General features: G+C 39.8%; 1 protein-coding gene across 2 annotated transcripts in view; it reads left to right on the forward strand.

The window, feature by feature from the left end:
- Positions 1-24,701, forward strand: part of LOC126480776 (uncharacterized) — a 147,167-nt gene that overhangs the window by 73,505 nt on the left and 48,961 nt on the right. For both annotated transcript variants that reach the window (XM_050104076.1, XM_050104077.1), the window contains exons 8-10: positions 3,747-3,864; positions 18,328-18,459; positions 18,535-18,834. In XM_050104076.1, the coding sequence (XP_049960033.1) occupies positions 3,747-3,864; positions 18,328-18,459; positions 18,535-18,834 (550 nt within the window). The remainder of the gene's footprint in view (positions 1-3,746; positions 3,865-18,327; positions 18,460-18,534; positions 18,835-24,701) is intronic.

A 24,701-nucleotide genomic window follows, 5' to 3' on the forward strand; every position in this document is an offset into this window, starting at 1 on the left:
AACCATGCAGGCTTCCTGTGTCACTGTAGCTGTGCAACCGCGGTGATGCCTGTTATATGGTGCTCTCTGCCAACTTCTGAAATGAACCTATTTGTAACGGGTCGTGGGAAAATATTGCGAATATTTGATTGAAAAGTGTTACTTTCAAAGTAAATTTTCTTTTACGCAAGATGAACTATGTAAGAGAACGAACAATGAATTTGTTAAATCACAGACCGTTTGACTCTCATTTAAAAATCAACTCTTTCAGGACAACCATTTAGAAGAATTTCGAGCCCAGAAGATCAGACATTTATGCCATTGTTAAAACTTTTATTGGCACATTTGTGTGATGTATCTTAAGCAGTAACAAATGCAAAAAAGATCAACTTTATATGTGAAAGCTTAGCTTCTCGTGCAGCTTATTAATCTTTGAGACCAATATTGTATTTTTCTCGTAGCAACACTATGTATATTAATTCAAACCATTAACTTTTCCTATTTGTGTGTTTGCACTACTTAAGTGATGTTGCTATTGGCTGACTACATCACGTGTCCTACGCTCGGATTATGTGCGGTCATCAGCTGGTGAGATCATGTGACACGAGCTATGACCGACTTACAAAAGTGCTTCGCAATCTTGATTTTCAATGCTTCGGAAAGTAACATGCGGTGTTTGGTGGAATTAAAATTTATGCTTTTGTAATACGAAAAAATGCAGTGTACATGTTGCTGCACATCAGACATCTTTCCAAAATGTTTTTTTTCTCCCCCTGAGTTTCATTTTCTAAAGTTCCAGGAAATTCTACACTGATGTATAAAACCATAACCATTTAAAGGATTGATAAGTTTTACAGTTCCGAGGAAAAGTGTACTGTCACTTAACTTGGAAAAAGTGCATTTTCACCTGGGAGAAAGTGTATTTTTAACCAGGAAAAGCAGGGAAAAATTGGGGAATTTTTTTTTTCCTTGTCCATGTATACACCTTGTGTCAATTCTGAACTTGGCAGCCCTGTCCTGTTGCCACCACATCTCTGCATTCTCTCACATGCAGCACACATCTTGCCTCACTCCGACCCTGCTATCCCTGCCCCTCCTCACCTCATGCTTCCTTCTTACCCCACCCCAGATTGCTGCTCACATTAGACTCAGTCTGTAGTCAGGCTACAGAGGCCAGAGACAGTGGCCGTGTGTGTGTGTGTGTGTGTGTGTGTGTGTGTGTGTGTGTGTGTGTGTTTCATTCATTTTTGAAGGCCTTTTTGTTTGAAAGCTTAAATGTGGAGCAGTCTTTTCATCATGAATGTGTGTGACTCAAACACCACATCTGTGTAATGAGCAGCATTCTGCCCTTTTTCATAATACCTGTAATCCTTAATGATAGATTCATCGGCATACACTTCAAACACCAATGCATCATCCACTGACAAGTATTCATTACTGAATCATCTATGGTTTTACCAGTAACTGCTGAATAAATCCCCAGATCACTTTGAATATCATTCTGTGTTATTTCATCCACCACAACATTCTCACAAACTTCTTCACTTTCAGAAATTCTTGCATTTCCCAGCAGTTCAGAATCACATTTGGCTGTACGCTGTTCCAGGAACTAGCAGTCATGTCACAAGCCTGTAACATTGAAACTGTAGGGATTGCTCACCTCTCTTTCAGTATTTGCGATCATGTGATGAACTAAACATTGTTTGTGATCATGTTTTGAACTAAATGTAAATGGTATTTTGTCTTAATTATCCCCATATCTAGTGGCTAAAGAATCAAAGTACAGTTTGGGGTGGGGGGAGTTGATAGTTTCAGCATTCTTTATTGCTGCCACGTTGTTAGGCACACTACAATTATCCATCATTAATGCAATTTTCTTATACTTCATTGACATCTGCTTATCAAGTGAAAGCAGCCACTCACTAAAAAGAGTAGAAGTCATCCATGCTTTTTGATTTGCCTTGTAGTACAGTTCGGGGTGGGGGGAGTTGATAGTTCAACGTTCTTTATTGCTGCCACGTTATTAGGCACACTACAATTATCCATCAGTAATGCAATTTTCTTATTCTTCATTTACATCTGCTTATCAAGCGAAAGCAGCCACTCACTAAAAAGAGTAGAAGTCATCCATGCTTTTTCATTTGCCTTGTATTTGACTGCTATAAAAGAAATCACATTTACAATACAACTGTAGCAAAACATTACAGCTGAAGCTATACTGTACTGAATTGACTGACAAACTAAAGGAAGGTAAAATAAAATATACGTATCCTCTTACCTGGTAAGTTTCTTACATTTTTGAAGCACCATGGTTTTGCAGATCGTCTGATCACCAGTCGTGTCAATTTGTGTGTCCCTGATGCGTTGCTGCAGAGATGAACTGTTAGGCATACTTCAAACAGCTTCCATCCTTTACATTTTTCTCCTGTAAAGGTCATCGTCTTCTCTGGCATCAGTTGATAAAACAATCTTGTCTCATTTGCATTGTACAAGTTTTCAGGACTGTATTTTTCTAACAGTTTACACATGCTGTTTTTTCTCCAAAATTCTGCATCACCTAAAGGTGCTGATTTTTCTTCTCCTGAAATCACTTTAAAGTTGATCCCATGCCTGACCTTAAATCTTTGCAACCATCTGTTACTTATCTTAAAATTAGAATTGTCAGGCAACTTAGCGAAATCTAAAGCTTTTTGACATATCAATGGACCATTAATTGGTACGTTTTGCACACACAGCCGCAGTGTAGCACTGTCTACATTGTCAGCAGCAGCTGTCTTTTTTTTTTTTGAAGGGTTAAGTTTTCAACTTACAAAACTTTCTTCGATTTCTGTTTGTTTTTTAAGGACTGTAGCTAACATTGATTGTGCAAGTCCATCCTTCCTTGCCACATTTACTTGTTTCATTCCATTATCAGTGTCTTCGAAAACCTCCATTTTTTTCTCCAACTTTATTTGCTTCCGAGTTCCAGGTATTGTCCAAATCTTAGTGAAGTCCAAAATGTTTACATCGACTAAAAACATTCACAGATTGCAAAAATCACGGAGATAAGCCTGCGAATGAGCCCAACAAAACACTTCTGGCTGCTACTGAAGCTCAACAATGGACAAACTAAACACTTGTTCAAACAAAGGAGCTGTTTTGTCTCATTTGCCACTTAGCGCAGCTCACCCACAGCTGTATGCTACTCTCGTTACCTAGAATAAATACAGTACTGTAGTATGTAGTGAAGCTTCTGGAAATAAAGTGCCAAAAGTCTAGTAGCTAAATAAACAATACATACCACTTTAGTGAACTTCTTAGAAGTAGGAAATAATAAATTCCTCAAAATTTTGTCTTCGTTATAATAGGGTGTTGCTAAATTTACTTCATTGTTCTAATGAGGGGGTACTTAACATAGTACATGCAGGAAATCAGCTGGGGCCATATAAAATTATCGCTGTACCCGGGTTTATTGTTGTGTTGATAATCATTATTCAGAGGTTTGACTATACTGCATATATTTTTTTATGTATTTAATCAGCCTTAAGATGATCCTCCTAATTGACTTCCCTTTTTGTATATTGATGAAGTCCTTCAACACATTGTATGCACCACCCTGTAGCAATTCCAACAACTAACATAATTTTGTTTAGTTTTCACTGAACACCCTTTGATCATTCATTTATGAATTTCTGTTTTAAAATATGTGGTATTGACATAATTATGTGTCTTGTTGTTCTTTATTATTTTACTTTTACTGACTTGTAATTGTATCTGTCTTATGGTAGACGGAGTTGAGATTGGCTTGGGGAACAACTGGCTTGGAACCACAAGTAACTACTGTTAAATGTCCTGCTCTTGAACCTGGGGAACGTGGACAAATATGTGTTACATTTAAAGCACCAGGTATATTTATAACTCATGTTATGTTCATTGGTGTACTGTGACAGTACCCCTTGAACTTAAGTCTAAAAATTTTAATGATATGGTTTTATAACCTTCTTAAGCTGATGTATAAGAATACATTTTTGAGATGATTTCCTAATGCACTTAAAGTTTATATTCAATAACACGCCCTTGTGCAGCTAAGCTCAGTTTTGTATATTTCATTTTGGCATGTTCATATTTTCCTGGATTGTTTGAACTTGTAAAATCATACAGCAGGTTCTAATATTTCCTCATTGTGCTCAACATTAACTTCAGCTTACTTTCAGTGTTGCTACTCGGTATGTTTACCATAGTTTCAGATGAACTAAACTACAGAGACTGTAGAAGAATTACTTTCACATTTAAATTCTTTGGAATTTTGTTTCATTGTGACTGGCTCTAGGGAGTTACCTGTTATACACTTTCCTTCAGAGGTATTTGTTTCACAGCACTGTAGAAAAACTCAGCAGAGTTTGGAAGGAAATGTAAGGAGCCTGTGACAAGCTGAAGCTTCGACTCAGCCTGTAAGGGGTGCTTTGATGGTATTATTGGTAGAGCACTGCCTGTGAAAGGCAGTCCGGTCCAGAGTACTGTTTCAATTTGTCACATATAATTAAAGTTAAGATTTATTCTCAATTAATTAGATTTATCTTCAGTGTATTTATTACATTAAATGATAAAATGAGAGATACCAATATTGCAATTTCTCATTCCAAGTAAGTGTTTGTTTCCATGATTGTGTCACACTAGTACATGCAGTGGATCACATGTACATGTCATTGGACGACTTAGCAGATTTCTGAAACTCCATTGAGGACACTGAAACGATATACTGTACATTTATGCAGTATTAGTTGATGTCACCATGATAAATGTCATGTGGTTTAAAAGTATAAGTCTAAAAAATGTTATTGTACTTCTTAAATACATGCCTGTGTCAGTTTATTTTGCCTTACACACAATTGCATTGACTGCAGATAAATATGTTGTACGAGCTACACTATGTGATCAAAAGTATATGGAAACCCCGAAAACATACGTTTTTCGTATTAAGTGCATTGTGCTGCTACCTACTGCCAGGTACTCCATATAAGTGACCTCAGTAGTCATTAGCCATTGTATGGGAGCAGGATGGGGCACTCTGCAAAACTCATGGGCTTCAAATGTGGTCAGGTGATTGGGTGTCACTTGTGTCATCTGTATGCAAGATTTCCACACTCCTAAACATCCCAAGGTCCACTGTTTCCAATGTGATAGTGAAGTGGAAATGTGAAGGGACATATACAGCACAAAAGTGTACAGGCCAACCTCGTCTGTTGACTGACAGAGATCGCCAACAGTTGACGAGAGTCATAATGTGTAATAGGCAGACATCTATCCCGACCATCACACAGGAATTCCAAACTGCATCAGGATCCACTGCAAGTACTATGACAGTTTGGCAGTTAGGAGGGAGGTGAGAAAACTTGGATTTCATGGTCGAGTGGCTGCTCATAAGCTGCACATCAGGCCGGTTAGTGCCAAACGATGCCTCGCTTGGTGTAAGTAGCATTAACATTGGACGATCGAACAGTGGAAAAATGTTCTGTGGATTGACGAATCACGGTACACAATATGGCGATCCGATGACTGGGTGTATGTATCCGTATGCCGAATGCCCAGAAAGCGTCATCTGCCAGTGTGTGTAGTACCAACAGTGAAATTCGGAGGCAACGGTGTTAGGGTGTGGCCGTGTTTTTCATGGAGAGGGCTTGCACCCCTTGTTGTTTCGCGTCACACTATCACAGCACAGGCCTACATTGATGTTTTAAGCACCTTTTTGCTTCCCACTGTTGAAGAGCAATTCAGGGATTGCGATTGCTTCTTTCAACACAATCGAGCACTTGGATCTGAATCCTATAGAACACTTTAGGGATGTTTTGGAATGCCGACTTCGTGCCAGGCCTCGCCGACTGACATTGATACCTCTCCTCAGTGCAGCACTCCATGAAGAATGGGCTGCCATTCCCCAAGAAACCTTCCAGCACCTGATTGAACATATGCCTGCGAGAGTGGAAGCTGTCATCAAGGCTAAGGGTGGGCCAACACCATACTGAATTCCAGCATTACCTATGGAGGGTGCCACGAACTTGTAAGTCAGATTCAGCCAGGTGTCCTGATACTTTTGATCACATAGTGTACATACTTATGGTACTTACATTCATTGTTGCCAGTATTTTATTTCCTGGTGAAATCTCTCATTTGCAAAGATAATTTTTGTTGCTCAAAAGAAAGAAATTTGAATTATATCTGGGGTCCAGCCAAACCATATGTGCAGGCTTATTATCCAAAATTGTCTGATATTCACACTCGTGCCAGGGGACTAAGTTTTCGTTGGCTGTGTACAGGTTATACTCACATTAATGCCAGGGGACTAAGTTTTTGTTGGATGTGTACAGGTTTGGTGAATCCAGTGTTTCTGAGGTAGGGACTATAGATCACTGCCAGTTGTCTTTAACTAAAAACTCATAGATGCGCTTCAGAGAGCACTATACAGCTTGCTGGTGGTGATTAAAGGAGAGAAATAAAAGACGAGCGTGCATTCTTAATAGAACAAAATGCAGATGATAATGATAGACCGCTCTCATTACTCTGGGCGTACGTATTCGCTGACTTGCAGTGCAGTTCATTGACTCTGAGGTTAAATTATATCTTTAAACCTTAATATTCCAATAGAAAAAGAAAATAATACGTTGTTATGTCGCGAGCAGGGCACAAATTATACACTTTATCAAAGGTGCCCATATACTGGGTGATCAAAAAGTCAATATAAATTTGAAAACTGAATAAATCACAGAATAATGTAGATAGATAGGTACAAATTGACACACATTTTTGGAATGACATGGGGTTTTATTAGAACCAAAAAAATACAAAAATTCAAAAAATGTCCAACAGATGGCACTTCATCTGATCAGAATAGCAATAATTAGCATAACAAAGTAAGACAAAGCAAAGATGATGTTCTTTACAGGAAATGCTCTTACAGGAAATGCTCAAGGTGTCAACCATCATTCCTCAACAGTAGTTGTAGTCGAGGAATAATGTTGTGAACAGCACTGTAAAGCATGTCCGGAGGTATGGTGAGGCATTGGCATCGGATGTTGTCTGTCAGCATCTCTAGAGATGTTGGTCAATCACGATACACTTGCGACTTCAGATAACCCTAAACCCAATAATCGTCTGAACTGAGTCTGGGGACCTGGGAGGCCAAGCATGACAAAAGTGACGGCTGAGCACACGATGATCACCAAATGATGCGCACAAGAGATCTTTCACACATCTAGCAATATGGGATGGAGCACCATCCTGCAATAAACATCGTACGTTCCAGCAGGTGTTTATCAGCCAGGCTGGGAATGACGCGATTCTGTAACATATCGGCATACCTGTCACCCGTCACAGTAGCAGTTACAAAACCAGAATCACGCATTTACTCAAAGAAAAAAGACCTGATAACAGTAGATGTGGTAAATCCAACCCATACTGTGACTTTCTCGTCGTGCAATGGAGTTTCCATGACAGTTCAAGGATTTTCGGTAGCCCAAATTCTGCAGTTGTGGGCGTTGACAGACCCTTGGAGTGTGAAATGAGCTTCATTGGTCCACAACACGTTACTCAACCAATCGTCATCTTCCGCCATATTTTGAAACGCCCACACCGCAAATGCCCTCCACTTCCCTAAATCGCCAGGTAACAGTTCATGATGCCGATGGATTTTGTACGGATAGCATCGGAGGGTATGCCTAGTGCCAATGTTGGTGCATCTGATTCTCTCTCTGATTACAGGTCCGGTTTATACACGATTGTCATGCGCAGGCACTGACGTTTTGCTCTTCAGTGCCATCTGTCGGACATTTTGTGAACTCTTTTTTTTTTTTTTTTTTTTTTTTTTTTTTTTTTTTGTTCAAATTAAACCCCCTGTCATTCCAAGCACGTGTGTCAATTTTTACCTCTCTATCTACATTATTCCGTGGTTTATTAAGTTTTCAAATTTATACTGACTTTTTGATCACCCGGTACATAGCCTCTGACTTTATCCATCTTAAATTTAGGACCTACTTACCTAACCCTATGTGCTGCTTTAAATGCCAATAATTTGTTTATGCCACTACGGTTTGGAAAGGTCAGCTTAAGTGTGGAAGTTGTTCAGCTGACCACCAACCAAGTATACGCATATTATATGCTGCTACAACTGATGGAAGAAATATGTTAGTTACATTGTCAAATATGCTCTCTTCTTTACTCTTCTTAAATATAAATATAAAATAATTGAAGAAGTCAATAATGAATGTACTCCACATGATGGTAGGTTAACACTCATCATTTTTATTATATGAAAAGTGTTACAAAAACATGAGCTTGTCTCTGCGTTCGTTCAGTTTAGCATCCACCAGGAGAATGCAAATTACGTATGCTTCTTACCTTTCTACCATTTACTTGAAGACTACTCAAAATGAGCTGGAGACAAGTAAGTGCCTAATCAGTAATAAAGGACACGTGATGAAAGAAAAAGCTGAAACTGTTATATAAACCACAAAACTAAATAGAAAAAGTTATGCTGCTGACAGGGCAGGTGTGATAGAATATAGCACTCAGCGAACTGCTCTACCAATGTGTGTCAGTCCCAAAACCTTTCAGTTTGGATCCCACAATGTCAAGTATTTGCAAAAGAGAAAAAAATCCAGAGGATAAAAGTTACTTCAAAGTATCTGTTTACTGTGAGACAATGAAGGCATTTAAGGTTACACACCCTCCTGCTTCAGTGAAGTCATTTGTCTTGGGATTGTTGCAACCTGTACCGAAGACCAGTGTTGGCACTTAAGAAGACATCACCAACTTTTTCGAGAAGTAAAAAGTACACTTGCAAGATATCAAGCCCAGCAGTAGATTCCATGTGAAAATATGGGCCATAATTCTGATGGTATGAAGTCATGATCTGAAAGTGCAGATTTTGAACTTTCACGTGCACTGGCTGGTTTTCTCTCGCTGCACTCCACTACAGCACCTAATGCTGAAGCATAGAGCACTGTACAGTTGCATGACAACCGGAGTCATCTTTTTTTTGCAGGACGTTGAAAGTGAGGTATGAGAGGTTGGAGGTGGGCAAATCAGCTCAATGTGTTTTGAAATCTGGTCTAAGACCACATTATTCCATGAGTACATAGTAGTTCAACCTCACACACACATTTGTTCAATGTTACTAATACATTTTTAGTAGGTTGCTTCCGTGTCTGTCTGTTTGGTACAAATTTTTCAATTGATTGTAAACTAACAACCCAGTGACCTAGAGACTTGAAACTTTCAGTGTAGCTCAGAACCGGATGACAATGCAACATTAACTCACTTCCTTTTATGTTGTGTGGCAGAGGGTACTTTTATTTACCTCTATTCTTTCCCTATTATGGCCCAAATTGTCATGTGGGATCGATGCCTGAGGCTGGTACCTTGCAAGTGTGCTTTTCTCTACTTAAAATATGTGGTAAAATTGGTGCTGTTTCCTTGTTAGTGGAGGAGGAGGAGGAGAATACGAGTACATGCTTGAGATCAAAATATTAGGAATATGTTTCTGTCAAAATGGCCATGACACTGTCACCAAAATCCAAACTAGAGAATAAATCAAGAGGCCAGCATACGGCCATGATTTTACCTGATGGATCAGTGGCCATACTTATGATGTTGTGGATGTCTTATGTCCCCTTGAGAGAAGCAGCAAGTCCCTCAAGTAAACTCCCCACCCTCAACTTGTGCTGAAAATTGTTGAACAAGGAAGCAGGACAGAGGGAAAAACACAGAAAACCTCACTGCTAAGATAGCTCTCACAGTGCAGTGGAACGTCAGTTGATTTAGGATGCATATGGAGGATCTGAGGAACTTAATCTTTCAGTTTAGGAAAGGCCAATGTCCACAGCTCTCTAGAAAACTCATTTTTAACTATCAGATACCCATGTGAGACGTGGCTACAAGCTCCACAAATAGCGTGACTCTAATGGAGAGCGAGCTAAGTGTTGAATGGCTATTGGTCAGATGTTTGACTAGAGCAGAAACAAGACTCCCTATAAATCAAACAATGGTTTTGTGTCTGAATTTTCATAGCCGAACAAAGAGTGAGAAATTGACATATGGGTTATCAAATGGACAAATGTGGGGTCTAGTTCTACAAAAAATGTTTAATTGATAAAAAGTAATCAGGAGAACCATGGGAATTGAATCGTCTGGGAGAAACCCAGGAATTTTTTAGAATTCCAGGAATTCTTCTTTGTTTTAGTTTTCAGACAAATTGTAAAAAATTTAAGGACAAGATAGATTGCTACTTATCATAAAGATGACACTTAAGTAGCAGACAGGCATAACTAAAAGACACTTACTCCTAACCTTTTGGCCACTGTCTTTGTCAGAAAAAGTTACAAGTACACACATTCATTTACAAAAGAAAGCACACCACACGCACACTTGTCCACCCTCTCTGGCAGCTCGGACCAGAATGCAACTGTCACGTGGAATGGAAAAAGCAATCTGAGGAGCTGCGGAAGGGGAAGGGCTAGCACTGTACGGGAGGAGGAGAGATGAGCACTGTGTGGCAGTGTGTATGCAGGGACTAGAATGCGAACATGCGCAACCTCGGAAGGCTGTGGGGCAGGGAGGGCCCTAGGGCAGGAGAGTGGCAGGGAAAGATGGGCTGCTGCGTTGACAGAGGTCGACACTAGTGATGTAAAATGCCTGAGAATTTGTAAATTGGGGCAAATGCCTGGGAAAATGCCCAAAATTTGTAAATACCCAGGCATTTATGCATTTTAAAGATTAATTGACAAGCGGCGCTTGAAATAATTTTAAACTTATGTTTTGTATTGGAAAACGTGCTTTGCATGACTGCTTGGGTAACAAAGTTGAAAAAGCTGCTTGAGAGCCAGGGAAGAATTATTAAGGGAAATAAATTCTGCTGTAAACATAACTTTGCATTTTAATGAGGTCAGTTCTTAGGGTAGCAAATAATAAAAAAAGGAAACAAAACTCAAGTTTAAAAATAATCCTCAAAAATAATAAAAAAAGAAAACAAAACTCAAGTTTAAAAGTACTCCTTGAAATGAAGTGTAGTTTATAATAAGTAGCTAGCATGTAGGTAGTATTTTTACCTGTACTATACCACTGCGAAAAAGGAACTTAAAAAAACTGAAAAAATGGACATCATGACCAGACACCAAAGGTTACAAGAATATCGAAACATGTAAAATTCAGTAAAAAAGAGCAGGGATGAGAAATCACATACTGCACGGAATTACTTATAAAATATTTAAATATGACTAATGCAGTGTCCACTGTTCAAGGCAAATGAATCACTTCACTTCTCACCTTTAGCTTAGCTATCCCTGATCAGTGTTAGAGAGGTTCATTAATGAACTGTTATTTGAAAAGATTGTTATTACTAATTACAGAGAATCTGAAGATCCACTAATCATGTGAATGCGTCATTATTAATAAAAGATCTACAGCAGAGACTGTTTTCTGTTTTTGGAACATTGAAACATTGTTGCTGTATCAGGCCAAAGTGGATGGAGCAATGTGGCTAAATCTGATTTGTGTGTGTGTGTGTGTGTGTGTGTGTGTGTGTGTGTGTGTTTATGACAGTATAATTCTTGTTATCCGCCCCTGGTAGCTGAGTGGTCAGCACGACTGAATGTCATACCTAACGGTACGGGTTCGATTCTCGGCTGGGTTGGAGATTTTTTCCGCTCAGGGACTGGGTGTTGTGTTGTCCTTATCATCATCATTTCATCCCCATCGACACGTAAGTCGCCGAAGTGGCGTCAACTTCAAAGACTTGCGCCAGGCGAACGGTCTACCTGCTGGGAGGCCCTAGCCACATGGCATTTCCATTTTATTATAATTCTTGTTGAAATTTTACTCTTCTGTAAGTTTTATCTGCACTCAGCTGATAAAGATTTCAGTACTAGAGCTAAAGATCTTGCTCTCGCACACCCAAACCAACCTATTATCATCATCATCATCATCATCATCATCATCTTCTTCTTCTTCTTCTTCTTCACCACCACTGATACTCATAATGATTTCACTGTCTCTAGTCCATTATGTGCCTCACCGATAATAGCTACTTATTTGCAATACATAAATTCACTGTATAAAGCCAAAACAGATCCTACATAACTGTAGAAGGAGTTGTGTGAATAGAAGTACATTGCTAAACCGCAAAAGGTTTCAGTGTTTTCCTAGTGGCCAAAACCTTGCTGGTAAAACTCAGCAATTTAAGAGCCAACTAAAGGAATATCTTCTTGCAAGATCGTTTTTCTCAGTTGATGAATTTGTTGACATGAATAATGAGATGTAGATTGCCAATTTTATACAGGAATGTTATGTTAGCACAGTGCCACTAGTTTTGGTATTTATTTCTAAGGTATAATTTAATTTTAAAAAGCTTCCAAAATAAAAGTTTTATTGCCCAGATCACAGTTGGTCCATGTCCTGATTACTAGTTTCAGCAAACTGACATTGCCATCTTCAGATAATTGGGTATGTGAATTTAAATTCCCTATGTGTGGCACATTGCCATATGGCCATTGACAAAATTGGAGGTAAACTCACAGAAAAGACACTACAGTGCAACACTAACTACACTAAAATAAAAGTCATAACTGTGATCCAAGTAATACAAATATGACTTTATTCATAACCATCTGAACAATAATGGAAAGAAGTATCTTGTGACTCTACACAGAACAACTGATGTGAGAGCGGTAAAAACTAGAACAACACAACGAGAATCAATTAGCGCTGCTCCACGTGTATATAGGTGGCAGGTCAAAGGTAGATGGCATGACAGAACAGCATGCTGTATGCACGCTTCCTGCCGGTGGGTTCTAGTGGCTGGCCTGCTCTGATGCAGTTGGTGATTGGGATGAATACACACACGCGGCGACACTATACTCGGTGCACTCACACTCTCATGCACTTGTAACAGGATACAGCATACCTCGGTGTGCCCAGGTTATGGAGGAGATGCTGGCACCCCAACAAGAGCCACATCCACTGGATCCGGAGTGGCAGCAGCTGATGCTGATGGTGGAGGCAGCACAATGTACCAGGCGGGCACTAGAACATAGGACTGGAATGCACGGGGGCACAGGCTGACCCAAGAGCGGTGGGCCCATGTGGCACACGATGACAGTGCTGGGTAAGAGGGTGCCTTTGCCCCTCTGCGTTGTCATTGGCAGGCAGGTCTCAGTGCGGAGAAGACTGGGGTGGACCCACCAATGATAATGTCTCAGGTGATGGTGACGAGGGATCCAGTGGAGGTGGCCCGATTGGAACAGCAGGGTGCAGCAGTGGACTGGAGGCCGGAGACAGACCGGTGCCTGGTGCCGGAAAGCTGGAACCCCAGGCAGCATACATGTAGGAGGCAGCCAATGGGATGGTGGTGGTCCACAGCAGGTGATGACAGGCTCAAGGCAGTGGGTGGCGGGGTGGGGCAGGCTGTGGCGACAGGAGCTGCACCGATGAAACGGTAGCTTCTGGCAGCAAGTGGGGACACAACTGATCAAAATGGCACACAGTCAGCCTGTTGGCCTTATGGACATCACAGAGATGGTGCCCTTGGTAGTGGACAACAGTGGCCAGTATCCACTAGAGCTGATGACCAAACCCTTGTGGCCACACCAGTGATTCCAGCTCGAATTGGTGGGATGAACCTGACTTCTGCAGGTGTGGTGCTGGTCACAGAAAGTGAAGGAGTGTATGTGGCTGTCGGCCATGAAGCAACTCAGTTGGAATCCGCTTCCCCATAGGTGTGAAGCGATAGGTGCTCATAAAACGGAGAAGGGCATTGTCCTGCAAAGAATCCACAACAAAATTTTTCATTTGGAGCTTTAACGTACACATTAGTTGCTACATCTTGCCGTTTGATTGAGGGTCGGATGTTTCAGCCATAACATGATGAATGCTATGATGTGAACAAAACAGTTGAAAGGTACGAGAGATAAACTGGGGCTCATTGTCAGAAACTAAGATACAAAGCAGCCCTTCAGTAGGAGAAACCCTCAAAAGTGTATGAATTGTGACCTCAGCCGATGTTGAAGTTCACCTGAGAATGTAAGGAAACTGAGAAAATGCATCCACAACCAAGAGCCAACAGGAATTCAGGAAGGGACCTGCTAAGTCTGTGTGATTTCAACCCCATGGCTGGTGTGGAGGAGGCTAGGGAGACAGAAATATCCAGGGAGCTCCCTGTTCTGAAGCACATTGCCCATAAGCCATGACAAGACAGACAATTTCCCTATAAATCCATGGCCAAAAAACATGTCTCCTAGCTAACAGTTTAGTATACAAAACTCCCCAATGGCTGTGGTGGAGAAGGTGTAGAACCTCGCATTGTAATGTGTCGGGAATGACCACTCTTGGAGGGAGATCTTCCATGGACAACAGCAAAACACCATCTAAAATATAGGCAATACTGTAAGGAAAAATAGTTGTGCAGTGGGTGCGAAGCCTGACCTGGCAATTTATCAGGCAGCCCTGTTAAACAAAATGAATCACCTGGCGAAGAACTGGGTCAGCAGCAATGGCAGCTGTTGTGCGCCAGAGCGATTCTTCATGATCAAAGTCAGGAACAGAACAGACAAGAAGGTGGGATGAGGTGTCTGCGTTGGCATGTTTAGACATAGGTTGAAAGTGGATTTCGTAATTGTAATGAGACAAGAACAGCGCCTTTTGTTGTAGACAGTGTGCTGCCTGACAACACAAGGAAGTGTGAGGGTTAAACAAGGAAACCATGGGTTTATGGTCAGTAATAAGGTTAAACTTGGATCATACAAAAAAACAAGAAATCTCTTTTTCCACTTGACAGTGATGCTGTAGAGTGAGAGATTTAATGGTGGGTTGGCAAAACTATGTTCTGTTCTGGAGAGAACGTAGTTAAACAGTGGGCCAAGAGTAGTCTCTATTTCAACAGTTGCAAAGATTTCAACATCTGAAAACCACGTTTGCAATCCAGGCTCCAGCAGAATGGTACAGTCTTGCATAACAAGGCGTTGCAGTTGCCCCCAGCAGTAATTTATGGTAGTTGGCTATCTTCCCTAGGAAGGCCTGAAGCTCCTTTGTAGACGAGGTGCGACGCATAGACATAACAGTGGAGATGTGGTCTGGCAGAGGGTGAACCCCATGCTGTGAGACCTTGAACCCCAGATAAACAATATAAGGTTGAAAAAATAGATTTAGTGAGGCTACACTGTAAGTCTGCAGACTGTAAGACAGAAAACAAAGTGCGCAAATTTCTCAAGTGATGGGCAGCACTGCAGCCCGTGACATCGGTATCATCAAGATAATTGATGCAGCCTGAGGCAGGCATAGTCCATTACTCTAAAAATCATAGGAAAATAGCAGTAGCACTAGTCACACTAAAATGAAGGCGCAAATATTGAAGAGACCAAAAGGAGTATTCAAAACCAGAACTCTCAGAGACCCTTCGTCCACAGGAACCTGCAGGTATGCTTCAGACAAATTAATTTTAGAAAATTATTGGCCACCCAGTATTTTTGCCAAAAGTTCCTCCTGGCATGGGAGAGGGTACGCATCCACAGTTGACTGCATGTTGATAGTATTGCTGAAGTCACCACAAAAGTGAATTTTCCCCAACAGCTTCCGAACTACAACCAGCAGAGATGACCATTCCGTAGCCATAACAGGTTGCATCACCTCTTAGAGACAGAAGCCTGTCTAATTCTGCTTTCACTTGATCTTTCAGGGTTACAGGAATAGGATGTCCACGACAAAAGTAAGGTTGAGCCGTGGATTTCAAAAAAATATGAGAAGAAAAATTCGTAGCACACCCTATACCTTCCGAAAACAAGTCCAAAAACTCCTCACACAATGTGTCCAGTTGATAATGTGGTACCTGATCGGACACAAGCTGAACTGTGTCGATGATAGAAAATCCAAATGCCCAAAATTTGTCCATCCTGAAAAAGTTCTCAGCACTAGAATCAGCACCCAACAAAAATGTAACGGAAGAAACCACTGACCTACCACTGACCTACAAGAGGCGGTTGATGTATTTGTCCCAGTAGCACAGCGTTCTTGTTGTTATAACTGACCAGCTTTTGCATGATCAGCGTTAATGGCGGCGAGTGTAAACTCACACAGGTTTGAGAATTCAATAACATCATCGCAGCACCTGCGTCAACCTGTAGCCAGAGACGTGGCAAAAAGCACTTAACTCGGTAAATAACTTGGAAGAAGTCACAAGCATTGGAATCATGTGGTTTACGTCCATGTCCATATGCTGAGCAATCTTCAATGAACGACACACACAGGCGATGTGGCCTTTCTTCTGCTAAGCATTACAAGTAGCCCAGCACTTAAGGCATGCTGAACGTTTGTGCTGGACAAAACAGAAAGGACAAGACAGAAACAGGGAACGCTGATGCTGGCACTGTGGCTGTTACAGATGTTTGGGCCGACCTTGGTCAACTCGGAACGGGCCTGGATGTTTGCTGCTGCTTCCTCGTGCAAGCATCTCTTCAAAATATTATGTTGTTTGCAAAACTTCTGCCCTGCCAACTTCATAGAGTAAAGAGTTCTGGCAAGCTTCCTTGTCCGGAGCTAAACAGATAGTTGCGTTACACACCGTAGAGTCTGTATAACGGGCATCAGCAACGAATTGACACATACGGCTAAGGCCATGAAGTTTGTCTGCCAAAACCCTGTATGACTGATGACTGGTTAGGTTTCTTATGGCATCGGTACAGTTCAGTTCATTCCGTTGTGAAGTGTTTGTTTGTGATGGTAGTTGGACAATAAACTGCACATTTGATCAAAAGTAAGAGGTGCCAGTTCTTGTAAAGGGGCAAGCTGACACAGTAATTGATACATCTCAGGTGGAATCCACGGGAGGAAGAAAGCTTTGCACAAATTCGAATCTGTCACACTGAAAGCCAGAAAATGCTGTGTAGGTCTTTTTTGTAAGCTTCCAGGTCCTTGGCTGAATCATCATATAGAGGAAAAGTGAAACGGACTGGTGCAACGGTACCCAGTCTGTTAATCGAAACCAACAAAGTGTTCACAACTGAAGTAAGCTGTTCAGTCAGGGCTGGTATCACAGCAACCATAATGAATCAACCTCATGAAACCTCACTGTAAGATTGCACACAAAGAAACCTTTTCAAACTCGTCGCCAGTCATGTAGTAACCAAGCAATACATGAAACCGATCCAAGTAACACAAATGTGGCTTTATTCATAACCCTCTGAACAATAACAGAAAGAAGTCTCTTGTGACTCCACACAGAACAACTGATGTGAGGTGAACAAACTAGAAGAACATAAGGAGAGTCAGTCATTGCTGCTTCACTCTTGTATACACACGGTCCGCCAGTAGACGGTGTGGTGGAGACTGTGCGGTATGCACGCTCCTACCTGTGGCCTTTAGTGGCCGGCCCTCTCTTATACAGTTGGTGGTTGATTTTGGTACACACACATGCGGTGACACTGCACTTGCCACCCTCAGACTCACACACACTGATAGCAGGATACAGAAGTTTCAAATGCATCAGACAGAGCACATTCACTGCAGTCAGTGGATGACCTCAAACCTGTTTCTGACACCTCTGTGCCTAGCTGGTACAGTTTTGGCTTTTATTTAATGTACTTATTGTTGCATGGGAGTGTCTTTTCTGTGAGTTTACCAACATGTTTTCATTGGACAGATGGCAATGTGCCACACGTAGTGGCTTTGTTATTCATGTATCCAACCATCTGAAGATGGCAATCTAACTTCGCTGAAACTAGTAATCAGGATATGTACCAACTGCGATCTGGGCAATAAATCTTGTGTTTGGAATCTTTGTTACATTGATATAGAGACCACTCTTCTTCTGACAATGACAGGAAATTGCAATAGTGTAATAATTTAAGTTGTGGCCTACAATAGAGGAAACACAGTATTCCTTTTTAAATATATTAGTAATACATAACTATTCAGAAGTTTTTGTTGTATGTCTTTCTGAACTCATCAGTGTAATTTCATCTTTTAATAACCAGTCATTCCACATCTGTGCATTTCAGTTTCATATGAAATACAAAATAAAAATAAAGAAATTAAAGTGATCAAATTAAAGTGATCGTGGCTTGTATTTCACTGTGCTGATTTTACAAAATCTGGTTGATGTGAACTTGATCTCTTGTACTGTGATAATAGCTGACCTATACTGTTGCCTTATTTTAGCTTTTGTAAAGTTGTGAATGCAACTAAGAGGAAAGAAATTGCTAAATGTATTATACTCAAGGAAAGTAGCAATAAAAATGGATAAGGCTCTCCACTACTCACTAGTTATCACTGTAACTTGAATCAAATTCAGGACACTGTATTAAAATTGAACGTAACCAATTTTGCTTGCAGAATTTGCTGGAACTTTCGAATCTTACTGGCACTTCTACCATATGGGTGTTCGATTTGGGCACTGGATAAGCTGTGCTATTATTGTTGACCCAAATGATGAACCTCAGAATATTTACAGTGGATGTGATAGCGGTAAGCTGACTGTTCTGATGATCTGTAATACTGTATATTGCTTTTGTTAATAACTCATAATATTTTTTGCTATAGGCCCTGCAACAGACAATTTTCTTGAAAACTTTGATAATAAATCCAGGAATGATCATGCAGTTGACCTTACAGTTCGATCAAAATGTGATGAAATATTTGAGTCTGCTTCATTGCCAAAGTGTGAAACTGTATCTTCTAATGTCATGAACAGTAATGAGAATCAGAAAAATCCTGAATATGAGAGTGATTCTGAATCCGATAATATGAGTATTGTTTCACACACCATATCAGTTACTTCAGAATCAGGAGATGAAGATAAATTTGTTGTTGTTTCCATGCCAGCTTCATCAACAACTGAAGGCAAGTTCACAACTTATAATTTTTACTTCTGTTATTATGAGAGTCAGGTAGTCTCAAACGTGCATGGCTAAGCATTAAAATAAATTATGTAGTTTGTTTTATAAATAATACTGTGGTCATATTTTTTATTTATGTTTGTGACACCATATTTTTTCAAGAAGTAGTGGCATATTTTTGTATGTTCTTTCAGAATGGGTAGAATATCCAACTGGTACTGATGCATATTTTTGTTTCCATTGTCTAATAATACTGCTTTGAAACTTATTTTAGATGAGTTGAACAATCGCCATGCTTCAGTAGTGTGTCCCAACTTGAGGTTGACATGAGAAAATGTTGAACACTCTTGCAGTAGTAAATAGTGCCACTCATTGAATAGAATTTCACAAGTTCTTTGTGTTTGTGGCGAAAATGTGGAGTTATTGTACCTGATGCAAGCAAATTAAATTATTTGCAACATGAACCGAGCAGTTCAACTTAACCTTTCGTTAATGCCAAGGCCAAAGATCACCATTATTCATTAAATGAATACCTTCTCCAGATTGGTAGTCATGTTATGATATGTTGCTGGAAGATGAGAGAGAACTTTCTTCTTCTGTTTCTTCATCAACTTTATATCCTATAGATGCTTTTGATATTAGACAACTGACGGGGTCATGTGGAATTGGTTTAGAAACTGAGATGCACTAGTTTTGTAGGAACTCCAAATGCCAGATGTTTGTTGTTCTTCACATTTGCTTTGAGATATGAAATAGTGAAGGCAGCAGAGGATCAAGTAGGTAAAAAGGTAAGGGCTAGTAGAAATCATTGGGTAACAGAAGAGATATTGAATTGAACTGATGAAAGGAGAAAACATAAAAATGCAGTGAATGAAGCAGGCAAAAAGGAATACAAACTTCTCAAAAATGATATTGACAGGAAGCATGTAGAGGCATATATCACTGGGGTTAGGTAGACATATAGACTACAGGAAAATTTTAGAGACCTTTGGAGAAAAGAGAACCACCTGTATGAATATCAAGAGCTCAGATGAAAAACCAGTTCTAAGCAAAGAAGGGAAGGCACAATGGTGGAAGGAGAATTTGAGGGTCTATACAAGGGCAGTGTACTTGAGGGCAATAATATTGAAATGGAAGAGGACATGGATGAAGATGAGATGGGGAGATGTGACACTGAGTGAAAAATTTGAACACTGAAAGACCTAAGTCGAAACAAGGCCCCGGGAGTAGACAAAATTTCATTAGAACTACTGATAGCCTTGGGATAGTCATGCCTGACAAAACTCTACCATCTGGTGAGCAAGATGTATGAGACAGGCAAAATACCCTCAGACTTCAAAAAGAATATATTAATTCCAATCCCAAAGAATTCAAGTGTTGACAGGTGTGAAAGTTACAGAACTATCAGTTTAGTAAGTCATGGATGCAAAATACTAACACGAATTCTTTACAGATGAATGGAAAAACTGGTAGAAGCCAACCTAGGGGAACATCAGTTTGGATTCTGTAGAAATGTTGGAAGACGTGAGGCAATACTGACCTTACGACTTATCTTAGAAGATAGATTATGGAAAGTCAAACCTACATTTCTAGCATTTGTAGACTTAGAGAAAGCTTTTGACAAATTCTGAAGTCGGCAGGGGTCAAATACAGGGAGCGAAAGGCTATTTACAATTTGTACAGAAACCATATGGCAGTTACAAGAGTAGAGGAGCATGAAAGGAAAGCAGTGGTTGGGAAGGGAGTGAGACAGGGTTGTAGCCTCTCCCCGATGTTATTCAATCTTTATATTGAGCTAGCAGTAAAGTAAACAAAAGAAAAATGTGAAGTATGAATTAAAATCCATGGAAACTTTGAGGTTTGCCAATGACGTTGTAATTCTGTCGGAGACAGCAAAGGATCTGGAAGAGCAGTTGAACGGAATGGACAGTGTCTTGATAGGAGGATATAAGATGAACACAAACAAAAGCAAAATGAGGATAATGGAATTTAGTTGAATTCAGTCAGGTGATGCTGAGGGAATTAGATTAGGAAATGAGACTCTTAACGTAGTAAAGGAGTTTTGCTATTTGGGGAGACAAAATAACTGATGATGGTCAAAGTAGAGAGGGTATGAAATGTAGACTGGCAATGACAAGGAAAGCTTTTCTGAAGACAAGAAATTTGTTAACATCGAGTATAGATTTAAGTATCAGGAAGTCTTTTCTGAAAGTATTTGTACAGAGTGTAGCCATGTATGGAAGTGAAACATGGTAGTTTAGAGAAGAAGAGAATAGAAGCTTTGGAAATGTGGTGCTACAGAAGAATGCTGCAGATTAGATGGGTAGATCACATAACTAATGAGGAGGTACTGAATGGGATTTGTGGCACAACTTGACTAGAAGAAGTAATTGGTTGGTAGAACACATTCTGAAGCATCAAGATATCATCAATTTAGTATTGGAAATTTAGTGTTGGGGGAAGTGCGGAGGGTAAAAACCATAGAAGGAGACCAAGGCATGAATACCCTAAACAGATTCAGAAGGATTTAGGTTGCAGTATTTACTCAGAGATGAAGAAGCTTGCATAGGGTAGAGTAGCATGGAGAGCTTCATCAAACCAGTCTCTTGACTGAAGACCACAACACCACCACCACCAACAACAACAACAACACATTTTGTATACAGTCACCCAAATTGCATGCACTTGTCAGACAGGTGAACTGTGGTGCCCACAATTTACCACTCTCCGCCTTTGAACTGAAATCTTGTTCTCATGCATTCTTCAGAAATTGTGTAAAATTTTTCCAGTGGGGTTTTTCTGTTAGACACACACACACACACACACACACACACACACACACACACACACACACACACACACACCAAAATAGATCTTGTGAATTTGAGCAACCTCTGAACGCCAAAATACAATGGAAAATCCAGTGTGGAATGCAACAATATTATGAAACGGAAAATCGCTACTCACCGTATACCGGAGATGCTGACTTGCAGATAGGCACAACAAAAAGACTGTCATAAACAAGCTTTCGGCCAACAAGGCCTTTATCAATAATAGACAAAACACACACAACAGGCAACTGAAGCCATACAGCAGTGTGGCATCAATTGCCAGAGACTGCAGTCATGCTTGTATTCACCAGTCACACAGCATGTGGGACCAATAATTATAACTCATGGTTAGTTCAAAGCACATAGGGAATGACATTCTTGCTCAAAGTAACACACAAGGCCTGACTATTTATGCAAGCTTCTTCCACCTTTAATATTTCAGTGTGTCCAGTGCCAACTGGATGCAAATTTCTCGACACTTAATTCAACAGTGAGTCATCAGCTGGATCAAGGCAACTTATTGTTAATGGAATACCAGACCTTATCCAGAAAACCTTCTCCATGCAATGTGTACCGTTTATCCATCAATTGCAAAGACATAGCTTAGGATAACTGCGAGTTTAGTCTCCAGATACTACATAATTTGAGAAGATGGGATTTGAGGGGGAGGGTGGCACATCATATTCATTCATGAAACTGTATCATTCCAGTAAGTAACCATATTGTGTGTGGTACATTACTTACAGTTTGAGGTTTTTCTTTGTGCTACCCCAATAGTTGGGTTCCGTTGCACAAGAAAATGATTTGTGTGCAATTTGAGCTCAGTAACAAACGGCCTGTACATAAGAAAAATAAGCAGCGAAAAAATTTCGTAAAGATCGTATTAATTTTATATCTCAGAAAACATTGTTCAGATTTGCCAGTAACTTAATTGTTTTCAGTTGAAATATTAATACTGCTGTATAAAGGTACTAAGTCCATTGTTTGTGAGACCAATATGACAAAAAAATCATATTTTCTGTAAAAAATTCTTATTTTTTGAGAAAGTCCCTTTTTATTTGCTGGAAACTTAGATTCTCAGACACAGCTTGAAACATGTTTTGCCCCCCCCCCCCCCCCCTCCCTCCCCTTCCTCTGTTCAGCTTGACATCTCTCACAGCTAGATCATTTATAACTTTCAGTTTCATTACTATGTGTAGAACGTTGATGAAATCTTCATTTCATACCAGTGTGAAGGACCTGCCATAAGGGCCTTCTGATGCAAAACAAATTTGGTAGAAAATACTCTTCCTTTTATTAGAAACAATCTACACAGTCACATCATTGATAATTTATGGAATATGATAGACTCCTATTTGAATTTTTCAACTGATGATTCTGCTCATTATTTAATACATTAACTATTTCTGGTTTTGATTAAGTTGATTAATTAGGATAAAAGATGGTTAAAGTGACAGAATGGGAGACAGCTATCATAAATGATTTTCAGTTTTCATAAAGACACGTGTGAGATATCAAAAGTGACAGCTTTATATTTGTAAAGGTTTGAAAGGATACTGAAGTCCAAATATGATGCTTTGGCGTCAGAAGGGGCACAAGGGCTTCAGAAGTGATTTGACTTACACAGTGAAAAAGCAAGACAAATGTAACAAATCACATTCTCTTTGTGGTCATAATGCATATATATCACAAATATAAATATTTTCAATAGTAAACAGTTTTTACCATCTACATTTCATGATGGGTATCCGCAGAGTACAAAAGAGATAGTGCAGGAGAATGTCCTTGATCGAGAGAGATCACATTTAATTTGAAAATTTCCCTTTCACCACCCACTCCCCCCCCCCCCCCCCCCCTCCCCTTTTCCTGAAGACTGTACAGCCAAACCATAGTAAGTTACATGACAAACATATGTTTAAAATTACCAGTGTTGAATGCTAGTAGATTTTTCTTTCATTATGTTTTCAAATGCATTTACATGCCATAAATACATGATTTATCAACCTCTTGAATTTAATTTTGTGCTCACTCAGATACTAGTGATTGATTCCAAGCATAAACAATGGAAATCAACTACTTAGTAGTGTCTTCTTTAGTAGTAATGATTTTCAAGGTTTTAGCGAGTGATATGTCCTAAAGATTGTGGAGGGGGATGGGGCGTGCAAAAATCTCTCTTACTTTTTAAGTTCAGATTATCTTTCAGCCTATTTTTGTGGTCATCTCTGTTGTTGATACAAAGCTTCTAATTTTGGTATTCAGTTTCTCAGCTCCTGTATCAGAATCTGTTTTCCCCTGTAAAAAAGAAAATAATTAACATTTGTCAGGTGGCAATTTACTTACAGTTATTTAATGTGAATAATATCCAAGCAAATGTATTATCTGACATAAATAAACTGAACACTTTGTACTTGCTATGACTGCTATCTTCCCTGAAAAGTGAAAGACTACTAGGGTGGTTTGTATTGGGTTGGGCTAAAAACTAGATTTTTATTTTATTTTTTATTTTTATTTTTTTTTTTATGGGGGGGCATTAATTCTGCACCCTTGCTACTTGTCTCTGGATCATTGTAGTATAATTTTCAATGCGATAGGGGCCACAGCTGTGATGAATTTTTGGAAGATTTCTTGAAGCCTTCAACTGCCTTCCTCTTTATTTCATGGACAGTGGTACAATTTTGGCCTCATCCATTTCCAAGTGGGCTTTGCAACAACTGCTCGAAAGTAATGTGCTCCTAAAATAGCGTGAACTTCTCAGATTAATTTTATGAGCATAACGTGCTGTCATATGAGCAGTGACGTACACGACATAATCTACTACTAAAAAATCATCCATAAAATACTCGGAAACACAATCATACATGAAATAAAGAGAATGGTCGCTGAAGATTTGTGAAATAAGAGCACATTCAGTTACAGAAATTTAAGTAAATATATACATTAGGTAATGAATTAATTTATCACACATATCTAATATTTGGCCAGGTTGATGATTATTTTATTTTTTCTGGATTTTCTGATTTTGGAGGCCCAGGGGAGTCTT

This window comes from Schistocerca serialis, chromosome 5 (assembly GCF_023864345.2).
Source record: "Schistocerca serialis cubense isolate TAMUIC-IGC-003099 chromosome 5, iqSchSeri2.2, whole genome shotgun sequence".
Classification (NCBI taxonomy): domain Eukaryota; kingdom Metazoa; phylum Arthropoda; class Insecta; order Orthoptera; family Acrididae; genus Schistocerca; species Schistocerca serialis.